The 25,420-nt window shown below is 49.0% G+C and overlaps 1 protein-coding gene across 1 annotated transcript in view; it reads left to right on the top strand.

The window, feature by feature from the left end:
- The window catches only part of VAT1L (vesicle amine transport 1 like), a 169,663-nt gene extending 152,520 nt beyond the window's left edge, over positions 1-17,143 (top strand). The window contains exons 8-9 of the mRNA XM_069552395.1: positions 11,843-11,926; positions 14,533-17,143. Of these exons, the coding sequence (XP_069408496.1) occupies positions 11,843-11,926; positions 14,533-14,631 (183 nt within the window). The 3' untranslated portion in view covers positions 14,632-17,143. The remainder of the gene's footprint in view (positions 1-11,842; positions 11,927-14,532) is intronic.
- The last annotated feature ends 8,277 nt before the right edge of the window (positions 17,144-25,420 follow it).

Here is a 25,420-nt window from a genome sequence, read left to right on the forward strand (position 1 = left end):
GTGACCTCCAGGAGTTGGTGATGGACAGGGAGGCCTGGCGTGCTGCGATTCATGGGGTCGCACAGAGTCAGACACGACTGAGCAACTGAGCTGAGTGAATGTTTTACCCATAAAGCTGTACTCAAGTTCCTTCATTGTGCTTCTTTGAAAAGGCTGCTGCTCCCAGTAAACCCAAGGGAAGAATCAAGTATTCATCCTCCCACTCCTATAGGAGCTGTTCACCAGTCATAATCAGCTAATAGATGCAGGGGCGTGGCTCCTTATAAAATGAAGGCAGATAATAAGTGACCACAGTCTTGGAATCAGAATTTCACAGCCCCCACTAAATTAACGGGTCTGGGCACTGAACATCAGGAAGAGGGGGCCAACCAGCCACGTGCGTCTCCCAGAGGACACAACGGCGCCCACGGTCCCAGTCTGATCAGACCTCCTACCAACCTGAGGGAAATACAGAGCACAGGGGGCCCCGCTGGACAGTCCTGGTTGCCTGCAGTTCACAGAGTCCAGACCGTGGGAAGGAAACCACCGCCAAGCAACCCAGACTTTTCGACTTGCAAGGAACAACAGCAGCAGAAACGAAGCAGGAGAGCCGGCAGATGTAAAGGACCTGAAGGTATATGTTTCTTCAAATGGCACGAAACAAACCGCTGGTGCCTAGGGATGCACAGCTAGGTGAAAAACGAAAGAAATGCGAGGAAGCGATGGCTCTAAAAGTCGGGATGCGGCGGTGACATCTGGAGAACGGAGGGAGTTGGGGCTGTGACGGAGAGGCTTTGGGGACGCCCAGCAAAGTTCTGTTTCTTCACCTGCGTGCTTACAAACTGTGCATGTGTGGCTGTCTGTGCGTGTGTTTTATTTTACAATTTTTTAAAAAGTGTAAAAAGAAAAGCTTAAGGGTGTTACTACCTGTCTCAGCTTGGGTAGGTGTGTCCTTCAATTCACGTCCTTCCCTGAACCTTAGAACAAGAGTGTGGAGCCAGGCTCACTGCAGATGTATTGCAACACAGCTGAGCTCAGATGAGGTCATCCTGGAATAGGATAAGCCCTTAATCTAATATGAGCTGTCCCTATAAGAAGAGAGACACAGAAACACAGAAAGGAAGGGCACGTGATGACGGAGGCAGAGATAGGAATGCTGTGGCTGCAAGCCAAGGACAGCAAGCAGCGTCAGCAACCCCCAGAAGCTAGGAGAGAAGCTGGAAAAAGATTCTTCCACGGAACCTTTGCTAGGAAGCCACCTTCTGACACCTTGATTTCAGGCCTGTAGCTTTCCTGAAGCTTTCTTCACGCGCTGAGCAGAAAGCAAGTTGTTTGATGTCCACACAGCTGTGCAGAATCAAAGCTGAGATAATTCATTCTCAGTTGCCCTAGAATGAAAAGGGCTGTAACTGTGACTCTCTGCTACTTTCCTACATTTAAGCCAAGTGCCAAACAGGTCCTATCCAGATATTAAAATATGGTACACCAGACCCCACCCCTCACAGAGAGATCTTAGCCCTCCTGGGGAGGGTCTGGTCTTTCTTATTTCTTGCTGTCAGTCAAGCCCAGAGCCTCAGCTGTGGTCGGCAGTGGATATTTGTTACTTGAAGCACCATTTAGGTCAAGAGTCTAAAACCTCAGAGACCCAGGATCGCCCAGAGTGGCGTGCCTCTGCATTCTCAACAAACAAGTCTAAGCTGAAGCCAACACACTTTTCTAAAAATGTATTTAACTGGAGGATAATTGCTTTACAACATCGTGTTGGTTTCTGCCATGCATCAACATGAGTCAGCCACAGGTAGACACATGTCCCCTCCTCCCTCTGGAACCTCCCTCGCACCTCCCTCCCCACCCCACCCCTCTAGGTTGTCACAGAGCACACAGTTTGTGTCATAACAGCAAATTCCCACTGGCTCTCTTTTCTGCGCGTGGTAAGGTGCATGTTTCCATGCTACTCCGCCAATCCGGCCCCCGCTCCTGCCCCCACTGTGTCCACAAGCCTGTTCTCTGTGTCTGCCTCTCCTTTGCTGCCCTGCAAATAGGCTCAGCAGTGGTGACCCCACTGATACAGGTTGTCTTCCGTCCACATTTTACGAACACCTGACCTAACCAATGAGTGTTTTGAGGTCAGAGACCACGCAGCACCTGCCGTGTGCCACATTCTCTTCCTAGTCCTGAGGATGGAGCAGAAACCAGTCTCTGGTGGCAAGTCCCTGGCCACGGTGTCCTGTGCGTACTGTGCGGAGGCAGGCGTCTGCCCTTGAATGGGAGGCGTGGAGAGTGGACTGAGACCTCACACCGGCTCAGCTAGAGCTGATTCTTTCCCTCCAGGGGACATTTGGCAAGTGCCTGGGGACATTTTCCTTTGTCACGAAGGGCGTGCTACCGGCATCTAGTGAGTAGAGCTCAGAGATGCTGCTAAATGTTCTGTGATGCACAGGACAGCCCCCACAACCAAGAATTCTCTGACTCCAAAAGTCGGTGCTTCCTAGGCTGAAAAACTCTTCAAGAGAGAATGGAATTAAGTGTTACAACCCGGGGCAACAGGGTGCTTGTGGAAGTGCAGAGGAAATACCACACCCTACAGGGGGCCCCACGGCCCCTCCTCTCCACCTCCTGCCTCCTCCCGGCTCCACACACTGGGCAACAGTGCACCAAGCCCTGGGGGTTCACAGGGCTCGGTTTGAAGCTGACATCGTCACAACCTACAGCTTGGCTTGGGACAAGCCGCGTCACCTTGCCAAACCTCAGTGTGATCTCAGCTCTCCTCCGCAAGCAACAGGGGCTCCAGGAGAAAAGAGAGGCTATTTGTACGTACCCTTGATTGACAGTCTGACAAGCTCCCGCTCACCTCGCAGAGATCAGGCATAGAAAATGCTCTGCGTGGTGAAGCGCCTGCTGAGCGTTTGTCTCGTGCCTGCTGCTGTGATGAGAGCGAGCATCCTCCCCCACAGCCCCCGGGGGAAGCACTGCCACCGCCTTGCCGTTGACAGTTACCTGAGTTTTAGATTTGGCTCTTGCCCTGAGACTTTCACCTTCTCCTAGGGCAACTTGAGGGCAGGTTATATTACTGCAGTCTAGAGCCTGAAACCTTCTCTGCCTTCCTCTTAGTGGAGGATCCACAAGATCCCCTTCAAAGTAGTGGAGGATCAGCTTTCCACTGGAGTGCTTTGCTTGCAAATGCCTCTTCTACAAACACAATTACTGTTTTATTTCTACTCCTTGAATCCTACAGTGCCCAGACAAGTTGTCCCAGGCATATCTGCCCCTGTTGGCCACCGCTCATTTTCACCCTGGACATCCTAACCCTTATCTAAATGACAGCCATGTCTAGATGACACAGTCAATGTTATCTCAGTTCCCTTAGGTACAAAAATGCTCCCCAAACAGCCTGCAAACAAGCCCTTTCTCTGGAAATCTAAGGAAAGGTCACCTCTGCCTTCTAAACTGTAGTTTCCTAAATGTCAGCAGTTCTGGCCGTCATCCCTTTGGAAAGACGAGAACTTTCAAGATTTTGAAGGGTCTTTGGCCTCCTTTTAGTTCTAACCCTTTTCCATAACTTCCACATTACACTGTTCCAGGGGAAATCCTTCAGTGTCATTATCCATCAGGGAATGAATAAAACTAGTATCATCTGGAGGCAAGGGGATGACATTATTAGTGAGGAACTAGAGTCCTCCACGGAGAAGGCAATGGCACCCCACTCCAGCACTCTTGCCTGGAAAATCCCATGGACGGAGGAGCCTGGTGGGCCGCAGTCCATGGGGTCGCGAAGAGTCGGACACGACTGAGCGATTTCACTTTCGCTTTCCACTTTCGTGCACTGGAGAAGGAACTGGCAACCCTCTCCAGTGTTCTTGCCTGGACAATCCCAGGGATGGGGGAGCCTCATGCACTGCCGTCTATGGGGTCGCACAGAGTCGGACATGACTGAAGCAACTTAGCAGCAGCAGCATCAGAGTCCTCCAAGCAGGAATAAGAGTTTCTCTCCCTGGCTGGAGGATTTTGCTAAAGGATTTGAAGCACGAATCCGTTGACAAGATAGTCTATAAGTTCTACCACTGTTGTGTGGGATTTCAGGAGTGGCGGGAGCTCAAGCGATGATGTGACCCGTTTGCAGCAGACTTGAGACTCTTAATTCAAGAGGATTTTCAAAGCATCATCACCAGCATCGCCCTCAGAGTTCTGGTGGCTGTCAATGACTCATCCTCGGAGTAGAACAATATTTCCTTAAACTCTTAATATTTCTATGTCCTTCTCCTTGGCTGAGTGACAAACTTCTACCTGACCTTCAAGTCTCAGTCTGTAAGTTCATCCCTGCCAAGAGTTTCCCCCTGATTCTCCTCCTTCTCCTAACTAACACTTCAAACATCTCTCTTACAGACTGTACAGCAGATATTTTTTTTCTGCAGGGAACAAGAATCATTTCACGTGTTTTTTTTTTTTTTAATCCTCCCCCCAGACCTCACTTATATGTTGGAATAAGCGTCCTTGAAGTGTCCAGCTTAATTCTACTCCACCATCCAAATTTGACACTGGGGAGCATTGTTAAAGAAAATCAAAGAAATGTTGGAGGTAATTCACTAGATTTTTTTTTTTTCATCTTTTGCTTTAGTTCAAAATACAACAGGACTAGAATATATAGTGCGGCTTGATTATGGGTTGTAGATTTCTGCAGACCAATTCTGGCTTTCAACTCAATGTTTACTTCATTTGAACTCCTCATGACCGCAATGCATACTTGATCATCAGTGTCAATGTCATCTAGGTTCCCCAGGAAAAAAGGACCAGTTGCTTCATCTGATTCTACTGTCTTGCTGTTTTTTCTTCCCTCTTCCTCACTCTCCAAATATCCTGTCCCTCTTCTAAGCCGGTGCTCCTACTAGTGGCCCTTTAAAAATCTTCTTGGACCAGCCACACTATTTTGTGGCCAAGCAGACACTTCTTTTAAAATGACAACTTGCTGTCTCCTTCTTTTAACAGTATTTGGCTTCCGTGCAGTGCCAGAACTAGAATGGGGCAAGGTAGGTGACCAGGGTGCAAAATTTAAGGAAGCACTCACTCTTGGGTGCTAAACCACCACTCAAATGACCTTGGGAGTGAGCACCCCCTTAAATGCCCCGCCCTAACCCACGCCTTGCATCATTGCACAGATCCATTTGTATCTAATCCCAACATGAACTGTGTTTTTTTCTCAACCTTCCCAGTGGGTCAGACCATGATTCTGGACATTGTACTTTTTCAGTCACTCTTCCACATAGGTCAAAACCTCAGGGCTCACTCACTCCAGATCCTCACAGCTTCTCGACAGAACGTAAGCCCCAGATTTCAAGTCTACCTGCAATGAATGTGTTGCTTTTCCACACCCACTTTGGATTTTAAGCAATCATCCATTCCCCCCAAAGATGAATGTCATTAATAGGAGTCATCTTCCAAATACGAGTTAGGTAGATGTGCTTCTTAATTAGGGTATTACTCATTTCTTCTTTTTCAAAGCTTTTAATTTATCATCGAATAGACACAGTGATCCATGGAATAATCCATCTTAATTTTTTTCCTCTTTTAGATGGCTAGGCTTATTACTATTCATAGCACAAGCCAAATGCTTTGGTTATTAAGTGGTATCATTTGTACTCTAATGAATTTGTGCCTTTCACAACATTGAAGAGGAAATGAAATATTGTGAAACATTAAATGAGACCCCAAACAAAGATGGAGCATCATTAACCCTCACTGCTCAAGCATGAAGGAACTGACCACTCTGAAAATGACTGGAGGGTGCAGGTCTGTCTGAGCTGCACTGGGCAACTGTACCTGGGCAGGCTCTGGAACGGGGTGCCAACACCCCCAGCCAGCTTCCCCAGCATCTTGCCCCATGTTCACTTGTGTTCTCTGTCCTCATGTCCCTGGCCTCTTTGCAGTCTCTCCTTTCATACTTGGCCCCCTCTTCTTGCGATGGTCCTCTCTCCCTCCTTTTCCTAGTCCTGTTCTCCTCATCCTTTAAAACCCAGCTCAACTGTCCCTTCTTCTTCAGAGTTTTCCATGATCTTCCTAACCAGGTCAGTTCCCCTGTCCACATTCTCTTAACACCATCTCAGAATTACCCAGTGGCAAGGCTACACTTATTTGACTCATTTTGGTTAAGTCTGTGTCTCTGTAAGACCATGAGCTTCATGATGGCTGGGATCTTGTGGGTTTGCTCATCATCATTTCCCACAACTTCCAGAAAACCACTTCTCCAAGATCCGTTGCAGGAGGAAATAAGAATGACCACAGCTAGTCTTCCTCTGTGAACACAGTCTGAGCCAAGCACATGTCCCCCGGGGGTCATGCGTGAACACCAGCTTGAAGGCTGCAGGACTTGGTTGAAAGGCAAACTGGGGGCACGCAATCAACTCTGACGGGTTGTCACCCAGTGGGGTGAAATAAACGATTTTCAGATCATGAAACTCTTCTTATGACGATCAGCCTGCTTAGTAAGTGACACTGTGATTCCTTCTGGACAGAGAGAGTGCGTCTGTTTCGACCACTGCTCCGCACACAGCTCCTGGAAAAGGGCTTTGGCGCTGTTGCGTGAGTGACAGACCTAATGGACAGGTGGACGGAATAACACATCAAGAATGTGGGGAGCAAAGAGGTGCTGGAATGATGTTGCTCAGCCAAAGCGGAGCCTAGGAGGTGGGGATATCACCCCTGCCTCCTGCCACCATCCACGTGGGCTGGAGAATCCAGCTGCTGAGACCAGCTCTGGCCAGCCCCACAGCTGGGATCCTGGCTGCAGTCAGTCCATCTCTCCCGCAGCTGGCAGGGGTGTGTCAGACTGGATGCGATGACCACACCCTGACTGTGAGCAGACTGCACTGGGCCACCCCGGCAGCCACCAAGCAGGCCACCTGGGCCGGGGGCTCTGGGATGTGGCACGGACCAGACAGGAACCTCCGGGCCGGCTCAGCCACGCGATGGCTTACTCTCCCCACAAGTCGACTCCCTTGCTTGTTCATTCATTCGCTCTGGAAGCTGTCATATGCCAGATGCTCCTTGGCACTGGGATCCCTGAGGTCGGTGCCGCTGTCCTGCCACCCAGGCGCACTCTCCAGTACGGCAGATGTGAGCAACTGGAGCGTAGCTGGTCTGAACTGAGACATGCTCCAAGAGTAAAATACACCCTGGATTCCAAACACTTAATATTTCACCCATAGCTTTTATTATATTAGCATACATTGAAATGATAATATTTCAGATAGATAATAGATAATAAGGTTATAGATATAAGGTATATAATATAATAGATAATAATCTGGTTAAAGAAAATATATTATTAAAATGAATCTCAGCAGCTTCCTTTTACACTTCTAACTGGGTCTAACTGGGGCTTCCTAGGTGGTGCTAGTGGTAAAGAACCCAACAAAACCCAAAAAAACCTCCTGCCAGAAAATAGCAGGAGACATGAGACGTGGGCTCGATCCCTGGGTCAGGAAGATCCCCTGGAGGGCACAGCAATCCACTCCAGTATTCCTACCTGGAGAATCCCACGGACAGAGGAGCCTGGCAGGCTACAGTCCATAGGGTCACAAAGAGTTAGACACGACTGAGCAACTAACATTTTCGCTTTCACAGGCAGAAACGTAGAAATAGGTGAAATTAATGTTAATCATGTTTTCCTTTACCCAAGATATTTAAAAGGCTATTGTTTCGATATTTTTAAATTCAGGATTTTAATTGGAGGCTCATTGCTTTACAATATTGTGGTGGTTTTTGCCATACGTCGACACGAATCAGCCATGGGCACACATGTGTCCCCCATCCTGAGCCCCCCACCGCCCTCCCCACCCATCCCTCTGTGCTGTCCCAGAGCACTGGCTTCCATGCCCTGCTCCATGCACTGAACGTGCCTGGCCGTCTCCTGACATGAAGCAGAGCCTGCACCCCTTTTCATTACGATGGAGTCACTGAAGCTGCTATGCATGTCACAGCCCCAGCACATCACAGCTGGGACGGCTGTGGCTCAGGTGCTCAGTGTCGCGGGCAGCTAGTGGTCACTGTGACAGGCTGTGCCGCACCGGCTGGCTGTTCCTCCCGAATGCAGTGGGGAGAGGTCCAAGCAGAGGCGTGCTTTAGAGAAAGCTCCCTGGCAGCCACAAGGAGATCAGCAGCTTTCTGGATGTTGCCACGTCCATCTTCTGGGCACTGTCACCCGTGCAGGTGCTTCAGTTCATAAACTGGCAACTTGGGAGCAACATCTCTCTTTGCAGATTTTATCTTTTGATGATGTCGTTGGAGGAAAGTTTCGAGGTGCGCACAGCAGAGACCCGTGTGCTCTGGTTTTCCCAGAGTCCTAGAAAGGGCAAGCTGCACTCTCAATTCCCATGTGGTTCCCACACCATTCAGATGATGACTTGCCAGAGACCCCTTCGATTTTTCATCTTTGGGTTTCTCCTCTGTTGAAACTCTGATGCCTGCCTGTGGTCACCTAAGAGGCTTGAGGTGCAGATAAAATGAAGCAACATGTGTAAAATGCCTCACGCTGTGCTTCATAAAGAATTGATCAAAAAACGGTATTGAGTTTCTTTCCCTCTGAGAGCTGTACAAAAGATTCTTCCCACCCCCAAGAGCAGCCCAGGAGGACTGTAAGCTCAAACAGCATGACTGGGGATCAGATTCCTAATCCTTTCTCCATCCCCCATGTACGGAACTTCAAGGTGTCAGTTCATTTCAGAAAGAAACGTACAAACATTATGCAGATTAGAGCCAGCCCGGCAGGGAGCTCTTTTCCTAGCACCACCTGACTTCAGGAGGAGCTTTTCTGCCTCCCTGGGCTCTACCTTATTGGAGAAGCAGTTTAAAACCCGTTCCTAATCTCCAAGGAGTTTCCAGGTGTTTAATAACTTGCCTGGGTAATAAACAGCTGAATTCTGGGAAACCATTATGTGAGCATCAAAGGAAGCAGCATGTTCTGGACAGAACTGGGGAAAAGCATTGGTTTTTGAAGTCTGACAAATCTGAGTCGGAAACACGATTCTGTCGCCCATAGCCATGTAACCTTTGGACAGATTGCTTATGTCTTTGAGCACCAAGGTAGTGATCTGTAGAATGGGATAATATGTGTCTTGCAAGGGAAGAATTACACATTCGAGGTAACAATGTATTAATTATCTGTGGCTGCATGACAAATTATCCCTAAGACTTGCTGCTGCTGCTGCTAAGTCACTTCAGTCATTTCCAACTCTGTGCGACCCCATAGACGGCAGCCCACCAGGCTCCCTCGTCCCTGGGATTCTCCAAGCAAGAACACTGGAGCGGGCCGCCATTTCCTTCTCCAATGTATGAAAGTGAAAAGTGAAAGTAAAGTCGCTCAGTCGTGTCCAAGTCTTGGCGACCCCATGGACTGCAGCCTACCAGGCTCCTCCATCTATGGGATTTTCCAGGCAAGAGTACTGGAGTGGGGTGCCATTGCCTTCTCCAATCCCTAAGACTTACTGACTTACAATAACTTCATGATCTCCGCTCCTGTGGGTGAGGACTCTGGGCAGGGCTTAGCTGGGTCCTCCGGCTGCAGTCAAGTTGTCAGCCAAGGCTGTGGCCTCATTTCAAGGCTGGACTGAGGGAGGACCTGCTTCCAAGCCCTCTTGTTGGCTGTCGGCAGGATCCAGAGCCTGGGGGCTTTTGGATGGAGCGTATCAGCTTCTCATTGGCTGTTGGCTGGAGTTCTCCCTCCGTTCCTTGCCACGGTGAGGGGCAGGGGCGGGGGTCGGGGGGTCCTCTCCATAGAGCAGCTCACATGACAGTTTGTATCATCCGAACAAGAAAGCGAGAAGAGTCAGAGAAAGAGACAGACTGCAAGACAGAAGTCAGTCTTCCTAATCAGGAAGGGACATCCCATCACTTTTGCTATATTCAGTTTGTTAGAAGCTGGTTGCTGGGTCCAGCTCACATTTAATGGTGAGGGTGAAGGGGTTGTGGGGATACACACGAAGGTGAGTCCCAGGCGGGGGTTGGGAGCAGTTTTAGAAGCTGCCTGCCACAATACTTAAAGATTCTTAGTAAACAGTAGCTGTCAGCACCAAAATATGAAAGCACTTGGAAAGCAATGTTCATCACAGAAATAGGAGAAACTTCCTGGATTATGTATCAGGGACAGGGAACTCAACAATCACATGATGCTATCAGTCTGCAAAAGAGGATGATTCTAACCAGCGCTTCCTTGTCCAAAGAACGCATTTAAAGATACATTGAATTTATAATGAACACTGGTTTGACAACAGGTTACCAGATAACAGGGTTTGGACATTAGAATTGAAAGGCGCCTATTTCCCCTACATAATGTTTTATATTTAAATCTCTTTCTAATTATTGTAGGGTGCCCATATTTTTATGGAGATGTAAAGTTATGCACCTGGATTTTCTCATTTAACTGTATTATAAAGGCATTTAATCCTACTGCACAGTCTTTATAACTAGCACTTTAACAGCCACAAAACATTTCCAATCAGTAGATATATGTCAGAACTTCGATTTACTTGACCACTCCCTTATTCTGTGACATATAAGTTGCTCCAGTGTCTTGCCAGTGAAAGCAGTTGAGTATCTTATCTGTGGTAATTTTTTCCCCATTATTTGAATTGTGTCTTTAGGACAAAAGTCCCAGAAAAGCAATTAGAATATGCATCTTTTAATGGCTCTGTCAAGTTTTCATTCAAACGGGAAGCTGGCTTTGGTTTTTCTATAAGCAAACACTGCTCCATAAACCCCAGATTGAGTTCCTCAAAGGCAGAGAGACACCCTAATTTATTTTTAAAAAAATTAAGATATGGCACCTAGCCTATAAGAAACAATTAGTGAATATTTGTGGATTGAATGAATGCATAAACAAATTTGTTTAAAACTGAAACTTCAGGAAAAATATTTTAACTAGATCTGTTTCTTTAAAAAAAAAAAAAATCAAGAGATGTTGCATTCCCAGTTAGATTTTACTGAGAGGTGTGGAGGACTTATCCTCCCCAAGCTTGGCGTTGTTGCGATTTCCTTCTTTTATCTCATCCTCACAGCACCCCCGAGTATTCATTTTCCATACAGCAACAATGAAATGCTGGAAGCCTCCATCACACTCCGTCCACACCTGCCTTTGCAAAGGGGGCCCCCGGAGGCGTCTGTGTGCTTGTCTGACAAGCCCTCATCATTTGAGGAGAAACAGGAAGCCCCCCTCACTGGGGAAAATGCTAGTTCTGGAGAAGTCTCCACTTGGGTGGGGAAAATGTTCCTGAATGTAGTTCAACCTGGGTCATGGGCCATTTTAGCCAAACTGCGAATCAGATTATGTAACATTTGAGTAAGCTGGGGACAAATGACCCTAGAAAAATAATCTTATAATTTTATCGGTCAAAATTTGCTCTGGCTTATGGGCCCTGACACTTTCTGCAGCATGTAACTCTTGGAACTCCACAGGGCTTTCCTCCCCAAGTTCTTTTTTTTTTTTTTTAAGAAATGTTCCTCTTTTCATTTCTGGAGCTATCACTCTCATTTTTTAAGACCGAGGAAACCAAACTGCTTGCATAACAGCGAAGAGTGTGAGTGACAACCGGAATTTAGGTTGGGAACCAGCACCGGTTGAGCTGCTAAGCCTGGCCTGCAGCTCCCCCTGGTGGACAGCGAGTGGTTTGGCTTGTCCAGGCCCTCTTGTCACCTGGATGGCGTCGCCAACTCGATGGGCATGAGTCTAAGTAAACCCCGGGAGTGGTGATGGACAGGGAGGCCTGGCGTGCTGCAGTCCACGGGGTCGCAGAGTCGGACACGACTGAGCGACTGAGCCGAACTGAACTGAACGCCACGTCTCGCCTCACCAGCGCTTTGTCTCCCTGTCTCCCAGGTGAAGGAGGCTATGCAGCGGATCCACGACCGAGGGAACATCGGCAAGTTAATTCTGGACGTAGAAAAGACCCCGACTCCACTGGTGAGTCAAAAGAGAGGCGTCTGTTCGCTGCGGCAGGAGAGGGCTTTCAGAGGCAGGCACACGTGGGGTGGGGGAGAGCTCTCTGCTCTCAGCTTTCAGCGCTCTCAGCTCTCTGCTGGGGCTGGTGGGGGAAACCCCAGGTAATCGAGTGAGGGGTTAGTCACAGCTGGGATGAACGCCAATAAGGAAAGGAAAAGGCTCCGGCGAGAACATTTCCAGGGCCATCCGAGGGCAGACGGGAGAGGACAGAAACCACAGCCCGTGCCTGTTACCCGAGCTCATTCTTGGCTACGGGTGGGAGGAATTCCTGGTAAAGGTTCATAAACTCACATTCAGATCCCCAACAAAGTGATGCCACCTGCCTCCGAGCTGCCTCCTGCTGGACCCCGGGCTTTTGTTTTCTCTTACCAGGACCACACCCTTACATGTGGGGACCCCACACACACACCCTGTCCCTCAGGAGTGAAGCATGTCACACACACATCCCAGACTCGCATGCAAGGGTCCCTTGAGGGGCTCTGCAGTGTGGTGGTCAACACGCAGACTGCCCCCAGGCTGCATGGATCCTGAGCCCTGCTCTGAACCCCTGCATGAGGGCGGTCGTTGTCACCCTGGCTTCAGCTCCACTGTCTGTAAACTGGATCTGAACGTGCCCTCATAAGTCAGTTACAATGACATGCATAAAACTTTGTCTCATGCAAACTAAATTCTAGGGAAGATTTAACCAAGAACATTCTCGGGAAGATTTTTGGTTTGTTTTCTCACATGTTTAGCTTTGGAGCTGCATCAGTGGTTGATAAAAGAAGAAGTAAAATCCTGGCATGTTTAGTCCAATGTGTATGCTTTAAAAACTGTTTCCTTGCTTTTGTAACCAGAATGTGGTTTGGGTATGATGGCCATTTCACACAATGAAGGACAGTTTTGTGAGAGGATATTTTACAACATGGAAGTGACTGATAACAACCTGCATATAACTTTTAAAATGCTTTCTAGGTCCCAGGACTGGGCCAGCAAGTGTTTGGAGGCAGATAAGGGGTCACGGTTAGGCTAGAATCGCAGGCCTTCTGTGCACCTGTGTTGCTTTTTAAACCCGTGACTCAGTCTGTTTCAGTCCCATCAGAGGAGGGCGTCTAGCGCCTGGCTGGACCACTTATTGCTCTCAAGCACCGGAGTTGTTCCTGGCTTCCTGCCTGTCCATTATACCTGAGGTCCTGCTGGGTGGTGGGGCTGGTAGGAAAGCCTGCTTGACCACAGGCAGATTCTCAACAGGACAGGAGCTGCAAAGCCACCTTTCCGAGTGAAAGCCCAGGCTGGCCGTGGCAGGTGTTGCCGTCCTCGTTGCTGGAGCTCAGGGGGGCTTTCACCCCTGGGACCTGAGCTGATGGCAGATGGGCACCTCAGACCTGCGGCCCAGGGAGCATCTCTTGGCGGGAGGAGCCTGTCCCTCCTGGATGGAGAGGAGGCTTGAAGGAGAGGCAGCCAGCGGTGAGGGCATTTCTAGGGAGAGCAAACAGCACAGGGTCTGGGCTCTGTGGGGCCGTGACACCACCGCGCAGCACATGTGTGTGTGTGTGTGGGGGGGGGGTGTGTGCAGTGAGGGGCTCCCAGGGGCACGCTCTCCTGGCGGAACAGCCACTGTCAGAGCTCAGGGGGCGTCAAGGGCCCTGAGTCTGCCCCACTGAACCCACTGCAGGGCGCACACCCGCCACTCGAAACCATCTGGGCTACAAGGCGTGGGGGCAGCAGGCGGGCCGAAGGTGTGGAAGTGGACGTGCCTACAAGCACCGGGAGCATCTGTTCTGCGGGGGCCTTCTCCTGATGTGGACACGCTAGCGCAGCGGGGCTCCGTCTCAGCAGCCTAGACAGAGCTGCTGCCCGCACACCCCGCGGCATCAGACGGCGCCCCCGCCCTGGGCCTGGCGTCTGCCCTGGCCCTAGAGAGGGCTGGCGACCTTCTCTGCAGCCTGCTGACCTCCGCTGCCTCACGCTTCCCGCTTACACGTCACCTGAGTCTCCCTTTGGACGGCTGCAAAACCGCCAGCAGTGGCTATTGCTATGGCTACTGCTTCATGGCTGCTGAGAAGAGAAAAGGCTGGGTGATGGACGTAGGCACCTGGCACTGGGGAAGTGGAGCATGTGCTAATGAGGGAGAACTCTCACCACTGTGTGCTTGCTGCTCTGAAGTGTGCACTGCCTTCCTGCATGTGCCAGGCTCTGCGCCAGCCGCAGAAGAGAAAACAGAAGAAAGCAGGGCCTGGGTCATCGGCCCTGTCGCATGCAGTCCCCACAGCGGGGCAGGGTGTCATCTGTCCACAAGCCAGGTGTATGAATGGGACACGGTAGCCGTGGATCCAGGCCACAGAGGAGCCGTCCCTACAGGGGGACGGTTCCCATTCGAGAAGTCTGGCGAGGCTTCCTTGAGGAGGCAGGCTGCGTGCTAAAGGGAAGCGGGCATTGCACGGGCAGGAGGGTGGAGCGGTGGAGCTCAGGGAGAAGGCCCTGCATTTGTCAGTGGCCGAGAGGGAAAGTCCAGCTCCAGGTTAGACCACGAGGGAGGGGGTGGTGCTGAGAGTCAGAGGCCGATCCCTGTTTCTGTTGGATTACAGATGGCCAACGACAGCACAGAGACCAGCGAGGCGGGCGAAGAGGAGGAGGACCACGAGGGAGACGGCGAGAACAAGGAGAGGATGCCCTTCATCCAGTAGCCCGCGGCCCAGGCAGGAGGACGGAGGGGTGCTTTGGGAGAAGAGGATCCAGCTGAGAAAACCCTCCTGTGCCCCAGTGAACCAGTGCTGTAGTCCAGCGCGTGTTGTGTTTGTCTGCTGTCAGCCGAGCTAAAAAAAAAGCTGTTGATCACTGTTGTTTTTGAAATTAAGTGCCAAGCCCATATCACACAGTATTACGTCCCTCCCCCATCTGTGTATTTTACACTCTGCCCTCTTCTCTGTTTCAAAACCATCCATCTTTGGGTCCTTCTCGACAGTTCTAGAACAGCCTTGCAAATCGATACGAGCCCACAGGTCCGTCGCTTAGGAGGCCAGACGTGGGCAAAGACGAGTTTGGGTTGAAAGGTGTTATCACAGAGCACTGTCCAGATCCAAGAATTCTTCAGGCCAGTGATCCTTTTTGCTGCCAGCCGCCCATGCTTCCAAGAGGAGCACTTGCCAGTTTGGCCGGCAGAAAGAGGGTAGGCCGGGAGATGTTTTCACGAGCCCATTAACTGTAAGATCTCCCCAAGTCGTACTCTCCTTCCTCCCACTGAAGAGGCAACCTCTTCACCTTCATTCAGGTGTTTCATGGTCAAAAGGTTGGAAGACCCTCCTCCCACCCTCTGATGCTCGATCCCTTCACCTGTTCTTAACCACAAACACAGGGAAAGAGATGTGCATTTTTCAGGACAAAAGATAGGTCAACAGCAAAGTGTGAGGACCAGCCATAGGGATTCCTCCTCTGAAACCCCATCACGAGAGCAAAACCCTCTCCCTGCTGTATAGATCCCATCTGAAGAAAGTGCCCCAGGTGCAGGACTGTTTCAAAGTCACTCCTGAGACCTGCCTCTCTTTACACACTTACCATGGCATTACCCTTCTTGTTATTTTCATTTCCAGGTACTGGATAACCAACTTTACCGTAGATTCCCCTTCTTCCCCAGGGAAGACCCCCTTCTTGAGTCCTATCTGGGGGGAAAAATCAATGAGTATCTCTTTTTCTTGCCAAAGCATGTTCCTACATGTAACAAACTCTAGTGATACAAAAGGTTGATGTTTATTATCTGATGCCAAATGTGCGTTCCTCTCCTCTGAAATAAAAAATCATGGTGCAGACTCTTTGCAAGACCCTGCTTTTCAGAAATCAGGGGCCAAACTATTTGATCGCACAGCCTTGATGAACCTTCCAGCTCCCAAATTCCTAAGGAGCTCACCCCTAGCCCCACCCCACTTGACATGGCTTGAGGTGAACAATTCCTCTGGAGGAAGAGAAAGAGAATCAGTGAATCCACGGAGATAGGGGGTGGGGGTCCTCATCACCTTCTTGCAGTCCTGTTGCCCTAAGGGGTCGATTCCATCACTAGCAAACCAAGCTGGGGACACAGGAGCCCACACGGTTAGCACCCCAACTCACCTGCATTCTGCAAGACACCAGAGGGCTCCCACATGGCCTGATCTCTCCACCACTGAGCCTTAGGGTAGAACCCACTCTTTCCTCAAGTGATGGCATTGAACGCATCTCAGCAATTACCTGTTTTATTCTCTAAGTCCCTTTGTAACAAATGTCACCTCCCTGAACATTTGCTTTTTTCCCCCATCTTAAGCTTCTGATGATGACTTATTTATGCCAAATATTTATCTGAAAGAAGTGTCTCCTCATTGTATGTACATGTAAGCTATGAAGATGAGAAAGGGTGACACCATCTGATGAGCAAAGGGACACGTGTCTCTCAAAAGAAGACGCCAACATCAGCTTCTCTCCCTACCCCAGGACACGCCAGTAGTCCAGGTCTTGGCCACTTCAGAAAGATAACATAGAGGTTGTATTCCCCCCTCTCCCAACACTTCTGCTAAATGCTGTGCTCCTGGTCATGTTTCTGCCACAGCCAAGTGTTCCATGAGGTCTTAAGAAGAGCAGCTACCCAAGTGACATTCCTGGTGAGCTAGACAGAAATGGCATTTGCAGGGGCTGGGGGAGCAGATACCCATGAGCATCGCAGGCCTCTTCTCTGGCTGGGGAAACAGAACTGTCCCTTCAGAAGCCAAATGCCCTTTGTTATGTCCAGCGGATTAGCATGAAAAGACCTTCTTCCCCAAGTCTGTGTTTTCAACTTTAATCACAAATTGTGCTGGTGAGTTAAAGAAAACCCTTTTGTCTCCGTGAAATACAGAAGGAGAAGAGGAAACTAGTGTTTGACCAATAAGATCAACTAATGCCGTGAAGACCGGGGCAGGGTGGGGGGCGGAGATCAAAGTATCAAAATTAACCGTTTAACACTCTTGTTAGAAGCATCTTTGCCGTCACGTGGTTGTTTTCCTGAAGGAAGTGTACAGAATGTCTCAGGTTGCCTTAAAGGAACTGTGCAGGCTTCTCCGTAATGTCAGCTTGATACGAGGGAACTGAAGCATTGTCTAACGTATCTGTGGCTTTAGAGCTTTCGTTATATTGTGCCTACAAAGCAAATCATGTTTACATTAAAAAACACAAATAAAAGTATTCAGCATAGCATAACCTTGCCTGGCATCGGTTATTCTACATACATAGTTGTTGCAAAAACAGTCCTGCTATTAAAACACAAGGCACCAGTGGCTAAAAGAGAAAATGCATATATATAAATAAAACATGTCCGAGAAGAATCCTCTGATGAGGGAACTAAAGGCTACATAGAAAAAATAGGAGTTGTGATGAGACAAGCCTTTAAAGGGGCTTCTCTCGTGGCTCAGATGGTAGAGAATCTGCCTGCAATGCAGGAGACTGGGGTTCAAACCCTGGGTCAGAAAGACCCCCTGGGGAAGGGAATGGCAACCCACTCCAGTATTCTTTCCTGGAGAATCCAGTCCACGGAGTTGCAAAAAGTCAGACACGACTGAGCAACTGAGCGACTAAGCACAAGCTTTGAAAAAAGGCATTTAGCTTCCCTCATGCTGAGTATATATACACGCACACACACGCACACACACACACACAACTTGTATATATATGTATATATAAATACACTCTCTTGCCCTCCCAACAGCCTTAAGAAGTGCACTCCATCGCTATGCCCATTTTACAGGTGAAAAAACTGAAGACAGGTTTTGCACCAAGATCACACAGCTAGGAAGTGGTGGAGCCAGGATTTAAAGCCATAGTAGAATGCTTGCCCTTACCTGCCCCATATGCTTCCTGGCTTAAATAAGCAGTAACATACAATGCCGGAAAAGGCGATGGCACCCCACTCCAGTACTCTTGCCTGGAAAATCCCATGGGCAGAGGAGCCTGGGAGGCTGCAGTCCATGGGGTCGCTAAGAGTCAGACACGACTGAGCGACTTTGCTTTCACTTTTCACTTTCATGCATTGGAGAAGGAAATGGCAACATACTCCAGGTTTCTTGTCTGGAGAATCCCAGGGACAGGGGAGCCTGGTGGGCTGTCATCTCTGGGGTCGCACAGAGTCGGACACGATTGAAGTGACTTAGCAGCAGCAGCAGCAGCAACATACAATGCACTTCAAGTTACCGTCCCTTCTCACTAGAAGCTCTTCAGGGATTCCCTTTCCTCTGACTTCAAGGATACATTCGGCAATTTGTTTTGTTTTGCAGCAAATAATATGCACATCAAGAAGCATTTTTTTGGTCCAGCCTATGATCCAAGTGTACAGTGAAGTGCTATTTTAAACCTCACACATCTCAACCATTTTCATTTTCATGATCAAATCAATATCCTCAAGGTTATCAAAGAGATGCACAGAAGTGAACCTCCAAGGGCAAAGGTTTTGTGAAGGAGGAATTCATGATTAGGGAGGCTTCTTCCTTCCTTCTTTGTAGGAAGCCCAAAATATTGGAGCTAGGTCGCATGCTAATAAAATGCCACATACATAAACTTGAGTTAACAAGGCAGAAAAGTTAGTCACATTGTGCGTGGAAGTCTTACAAGATCAGTGTGCAAAGGACTTTCTCATTCTGTTCTCACTGCTCCTGTACTCTGTGTAAGGCTCATGGCCTCGCATAGCCAGCGTTGGTGTGCCGTTGCAGGGAAACCCAGTTCAGCAAAAAACTGCAACATAAACGAGAACCCGAGTCTTCACTTGCAAGTCTGAGAGTGGGGAGCAGGACCTGCGGCTGGGAACAAAACTCTTTTCAGCCACGTGGACGAAGGTAGACCAGAAACGGAGGCAAAACTTTCACATGCCATTTGGGGCAGAGGAAAACATCGGTGCAAAAGCAAGGAGGTGGGATCACTGCAGGGCATTTTGGCAGGACGGGGAACAGAACCCTGCAGCTGAAATACATGCTCCCCTGTGTGGGGCTGGAGTGCGGCTGGAGAAAGGCATGAGGCAAAGTCCAAACAGGGCACGGAGGTCTTTGAATGCCAAATGAATAATCCTGGATTTCCAGGGGAGGGAACAAGGGTGTGCAGTGGGGTGACATAAAAGCCTGGGGGTGTGGGTAAAAGTAAAAAGTAAAATGTTGCTCAGCCGTGTCCAACCCTTTGCGACCCTGTGGACTGCAGCCTACCAGGCTCCTGTCCCTAGGATTCTCCAGGCAAGGATACTGGAGTGGGTTGCCATTTCCTTCTCCAGGAGAGAAGTTACTAGCAGTCTGTTAATGAAAGAAAGGAAAGTCTCAAAAATCAGAGAATGGCACCAGGCCCCTCACCCACAAGATGTGTTTTGAGACAATCTTTGCACCAGGCGAGTCATCCCGGGCCCTAAAATGATTGATTTGAATCTTGTAGAAAGGCAGATTCAGTTCAGTTCAGTCGTTCAGTCGTGTCTGATTCTTTGCAACCCCATGAACTGCAACACACCAGGCCTCCCTGTCCATCACCAACTCCCAGAGTTTACACAAACTCATGTCCATCAAGTCAGTGATGCCATCCAACCATCTCATCCTCTGTCGTCCCCTTCTCCTCCTGCCCTCAATCTTCCCCAGCATCAGGGTCTTTTCCAAGGAGTCAGTTCTTCGCATCAGGTGGCCAAAGTATTGAAGTTTCAGCTTCCACATCTGTCCTTCCAATGACACCCAGGACTGATTTCCTTTACAATGGACTGGTGGGACCTCCTTGCAGTCCAAGGGACTCTCAAGAGTCTTCTCCAACACCACAGTTCAAAAGCATCCATTCTTCAGCGCTCAGCCTTCTTCACAGTCCAACTCTCACATCCATCCATGACTACCCAAGCTGTTCCCTCTGAGCTGCCCGCCTCAGCAGGACTCTCCGCCGTGCCCCAAGGACATGACCGTGGCCTTTCTGAAGACACACAAGACTGTGGGCACGATGGTGCAGAACATCCTGTTCCGTTTCGCCGAGCACCACAACCTGACGGTGGCCCTGCCACACCCCAGCTGCGAGCATCAGTTCTGCTACCCGCGTAACTTCTCGGCGCACTTTGTGCACCTGGCCACGGGGGTGTGGGAGGTGATTACAAAGGGCAAATGTGGGGCTCAGTGGGAGGAGCGATAGGAGATGAGCCTAAAGGTGATCCAGAGGTAGATAGCAAGCCCCTTGATTTCTTTGCCCTGGTTTGGGTCCTCCAGAATCAGACGCTGAAACAAGGATTTGAAAGTCAGCAGACTTTCTGGGAGGTGACCCCAAGAAGCACAGATAGGGGGAGAAGGGATATAAGACTGGAAAAGGAGAAGCCACTTCGGGTGCATCTGTGAGCAAGTGACTACTGGAGGAGACCTACAGCTAACTCACCTGGGGAAGAGGATGCATTTCTCCATTAACTTCCAAGTATCACTGGATGAGAGAAGCTCCTAACAAGTGTGTTGATTCCCTGATGCTCTTCCATCTTGGACAACAGGTCTAGAGGAAGGGCAGAAATGGACACCAAGGGATTTCCCTGGCAGCCTGGTGCCTAAGACTCCATCCTCCCAATGCAGAGGACCTGCATTCAACCCTTGGTCAGGGAACCAGATCCCACGGCCGGCAACTGAAGATCCCACGTGCCACGACTAAGACCCAGTGCAACCAAGTAAATAATATTTAAAAATAAAAAGAAACGCAATGTTTTTAAAAAAGAAATGTTACACCAAGATATGTAACACAGATTTAAAGAGGCAATGTTAGGGGGCAGAGGGTGGGGCAAAGCAGAGGATCCGACTCTGATGGAAGGCAATGCTGAGGAAAGTGCACATGGGGGAGGTGAAGGCTGAGTGCAGTCTCTCTCTCTTTTTCTGACAGTACCAGGGAGCATGACATCTCAGTTCCTTGATCTGGGACCAGACCCACGCCCTCTGCATTGACAGTATAAAGTCTTAACCACTGGCCCGCCAGGGAAGCCCTAGTGCAGTGTTTTAAGCTGACTTAGTGTGCTTCATGAGTATAAGAGTACACGGCATAGAGCTTGGCACCTTAGGTTCAGCTCAGTTCAGTCGCTGTCGTGTCCAACTCTTCGCGACCCCACGAACCGCAGCGCACTAGGCCTCCCTGTCCATCACCAACTCCTGGAGTCCAACCAAACTCACGTCCATGATGTCAGTGATGCCATCCAACCATCTCATCTTCTGTCGTCCCCTTCTCCTCCCACCTTCAATCTTTCCCAGCATCAGGGTCTTTTTAAATGAATCAGATCTTCGCATGAGGTGGCCAAAGTACTGGAGTTTCAGCTTCAGCATCAGTCCTTCCAATGAACACTTAGGACTGATCTCCTTTAGGATGGACTGGTTGGATCTCCTTGCAGTGCAAGGGACTCTCAAGAGTCTTCTCCAACACCACAGTTCAAAAGCATCAATTCTTCAGCACTCAGCTTTCTTTATAGTCTAACGCTCACATCCATACATGACTACTGGAAAAACCATAACCTTGACTAAACAGACCTTTGTTGGCAAGTTAATGTCTCTGCTTTTTAATATGCTGTCTAGGTTGGTCACGACTTTCCTTCCAAGGAGTAAGCGTACCTAGTGAGCATGACAAGGGCTGGGAAAATGGGGTGATTAGGAAATATTCAGTAGCTTCCTTTTCTTAAACAACAGGTAATACATAGATCTCACTATTTCACTTCCAGATTTGCTTGTGGGAATAGAAAGAAGTTGTTATAGGCTCAGTGTGTCCCTCCAAAATTCACAGTTTGAAATCCTTCCCTTTCCCCATGTGATAGTATTAGGAGGTGGGCTTTGGGGCAGTAATCAGGATTAGGTGAGGTCTTGAGGGTGGACCTCATGAATGGGATTAGTGTCCTTATAAGGGTCATGAGGGGCTTCCCTGGTGCTCAGACAGTGAAGAATCTGCCTGCAATGCAGGAGAGAAGGATTCAGTCCCTGGATTGGGAAGATCCCCTGGAGAAGAGAATAGCTACTCACTGCAGTATTCTTTCCTGGAGAATTCCATGGACAGAGGAGCCTGGCAGGCCCCAGTCCATAGGGTTGCAAAGAAGCAGACGAGACTGAAAACTAACACAGATAAAAGAGTCATGCGAAAACTGGTTCCCCAGCTCCCTCAGTTACGGGCAGTGCTCAACCCAGAAGGGCACTCGCTCTCGAAAACTTGACCATGCTGGCATGCTGAAAAATACAGTTTTGCTGTTTAGAGGCTACCAGTCCATGATATTTTGCTATAGCAGCTTGAATTCTCTAAAGCGTAAATGTGTTACCTTCTCTGTCTTGAGCAGAATGAGCAAAGCTCCTATTATGAGCCAATCAAATATGCCGGGAAATGTGTCCTGTGAGTTATTCAAATTGGCTCCCAAACACCCAAATAAAGGAGTGACTCAGATGGGAGCAAGAGAAACCCAAACACACCACACGCATATGCTCCCACATGTGCAGCGGCCGAGAGCATGCGCCCTGGCATCTTGCAAACCAAGAATCAAATTTGGGTAAAATGCTTGGTATCTGAGCTTTCCCCTACTGAAATGAAGATGATCACATGGTCTGTGTCCTGGAATTGTTATGAAGGTGAAATGTAAAGTGTTTGTATAACCATATTGAAACTATGACCCACATGTTCCAATCTGGAAATCAGATGGCAGATGCTTTCAAAACAAGTTTTTTTTTTTTTCATTCATTCATTCAACAAACATGTTCTCAGCACAGTATTTTTAGTATTTTAGCAGGAATAATAAGAAGTACACAGTCTCTTCCAGCCCTTCAGGAGTTTACAGTTGAATGATGTAACAACAAATAAGTTTTCTCACTAGTGCAAACAGCCATCTATTTGTAGAGCCTGGCTTGGTACAGGGAGGCGGCGTGGTCTGAGCAGTCAACAGTGCTATATTTGAGGAACCATGTCCATCAGGCACAGGGGAAGACAGTGGTCCAGGAGAAGGAACTCTCTTTAGGCACATTAGTGGGAAAGTGCAGGCCAAGTTCACAGAATGGTCCATTCAGCTACTGCATGCATCAGAAGAGACAAATGATTGATATGGCTGAATTATAGAAATACATTAATATCCTTTCAAAGACTCTGGATTTTGTACTAAACAAAGGGATTAGCCCCAGGGATTAATGGAGAATGTTCTCAAGTAAGAGGAGATCATGAGAAATCTCCCCCAGAAGAACACCATTATTTATATGGTCCAGGTGGTTCGAGTGGTAAAGAATCCACCTGCCAATGCAGGAGATGCAAGGGACATGGGTTCAATCCCTGGGTCGGGAAGATCCCCTGAAGGAATGGCAACCCACTCCAGTATTCTTGCCTGGAGAATTCCATGGACAGAGGAGCCTGGTGGGCTGCAGTCCATGGGGTCACAAAGAGTCGGACATGACAGCATGCATGCACAGATCTTCTTCTAGCTTTGGGAGGCAGATCAGATTGCAGGGGTACTATCAGAATCACGATTTTTTGGCAAGTCCCCCCGCCAGAGTCCATCCATAACACATTTGGTCACGAATTTCAGCAGCACTAAACTGACATGAACGTGGGGAAAAAAAAACCCTAAACACCTCTTCCTTTCAGGAGTGAAACAAAGAGGGGCTGGTGACGTAAGCTTTTCCTTAAGAGGGGCGCCACTTGTTCAGAGGTGCCCCCTCAAATGTAAATCACTACTGGAGCTGGGAGTCAAAACCAACATAGGACAATGACGCAGGTGGCATACTTACAAATGCTCACGGGCATAAAGCTTGGGATCATTTTCAAAATACTATCCCACCTTAGAGTTTGGAGAGTTTCATAGAGCGAAATCAAATCAAGGCAAGCATGAAAGTGAAACACATTTACTGAGGATTTGCTCCTTGCCAGGCATTTTACACGTTTTCACTGAATCAAAACATCACCACAAAAAATAGATATCCTTTCTGCTTACAGATCAAGGACATTAAATTCCAGAGAGGTAGCTTGCTCATGCTCACTCAGTCACAGAGTGAAGTTCTGTCTATAGCGTCCAGGACTCCATATAACAGAAAGGTTTCTTCCCAGAAGCTAGGGATGATGGGGACTAGCAGTTCCAACCTCACAGCCTCCTGGGGAGGTGGTCCTTCGTCCCCTGCAATTCGCCTCCACACTCCCTTCACCACCCCCTCCTAAGCACAGCTTCCTCTCCATTAGCTCTGGTGTGAGCCAAAGCACTCTCAGGAAGGTTCTGATTGGCCAGCTTGGGTCACATGCCCATCCGTCAACCAATCACTGAAGCAGAGGGATGGCTATTCTGATTGCTCAGTCTGGGTCATGTGACCACCCCTGTACCTGGTCATGATAGGTGCAGACAATCCGATTGACAGTCCTACCAGAACCACCTCAAGTCACAGAGAGTTAGATCCTCACGGGATAGGAGGCTGGGCAGTTAAAACTGGGTCTACTGTGGCTCCAGTCTATTGAGCATTGATTGTATACCTGACACTGGGTTGTTTGTTTGTTTGTGTTGGAGCTTTACTAGTTTTATTTTCTGGACTCTTTTTAAAGCCCCTGTGGGAACCACCACGGACACCTCCCCCACTGTATTGTCTTGGTTCACTTGACACCAGAGTCCACTGCCCTGTGGACAGTTCCTAGCGAGCGGATCACGTCTTTCTCCCACTTTACGCTTTCTTTCCACTCCAGCGCCACAGGGCACAAGTGCGCCATGGTAAGCCAGAATTACTGTGGCAGCGACTGGGGACAGGCGAGTCCCACCCCCAGGGGCAGCCTCGGCCATGCAGAATGGCAGCCAGCAGATCAGTGCTCAGATTCCCTTTCCATGTTCCACACGGTCCCCTCGCGGACCCCCTCGTGGGGGTCAGCCCCCAGTTGTCACAATTGTGACTTCCTCATTAGCAAGTGCACTGGCTTTTTCTCCTTTCTTACCTCCTACTCCCTACACCCCCGACTCCTGCTTCTTGAGATCACCAAATAAACTGCACCCAAGTCCTCACCTGGGGGACTATTTTTGTTGTTCAGCCGCTCAGTCGTGCCCAGCTCTCTGCGACCCCATGAACGGCAGCATGCCAGGCTCCCCTGTCCTTCACCATCTCCCAGAGCTTGCTAAAACTCATGTCCATTGAGTCGGTGATGCCATCCAACCATCTCATCCTCTGTCGTCCCTCTCTTCTTCTGCCTTCAGTCTTTCCCAGCATCAGGGTCTTTTCCAATGAGTCAGCTCTTCACATCAGGTGGCCAAAGTATTGGAACTTCAGCATCAGCATCAGTCCTTCTAATGAATATTCAGGACTGATTTCCTTTAGGATTGACTGGTTAGATCGCCTTGCAGTCCAAGGAACTCTCAAGAGTCATCTCCAACACCACAGCTCAAAAGCATTAATTCAATGTTCAGCCTTCTTTATGTTCCAACTCTCAGATCCATATATGACTACTGGAAAAACCATAGCTTTGATGATACATAGGACCTTTGTCAGCAAAGCAATATCTTCGCTTTTTAATATGCTGTCTAGG

Source organism: Ovis canadensis, chromosome 14 (assembly GCF_042477335.2).
Source record: "Ovis canadensis isolate MfBH-ARS-UI-01 breed Bighorn chromosome 14, ARS-UI_OviCan_v2, whole genome shotgun sequence".
Classification (NCBI taxonomy): Eukaryota; Metazoa; Chordata; class Mammalia; order Artiodactyla; family Bovidae; genus Ovis; species Ovis canadensis.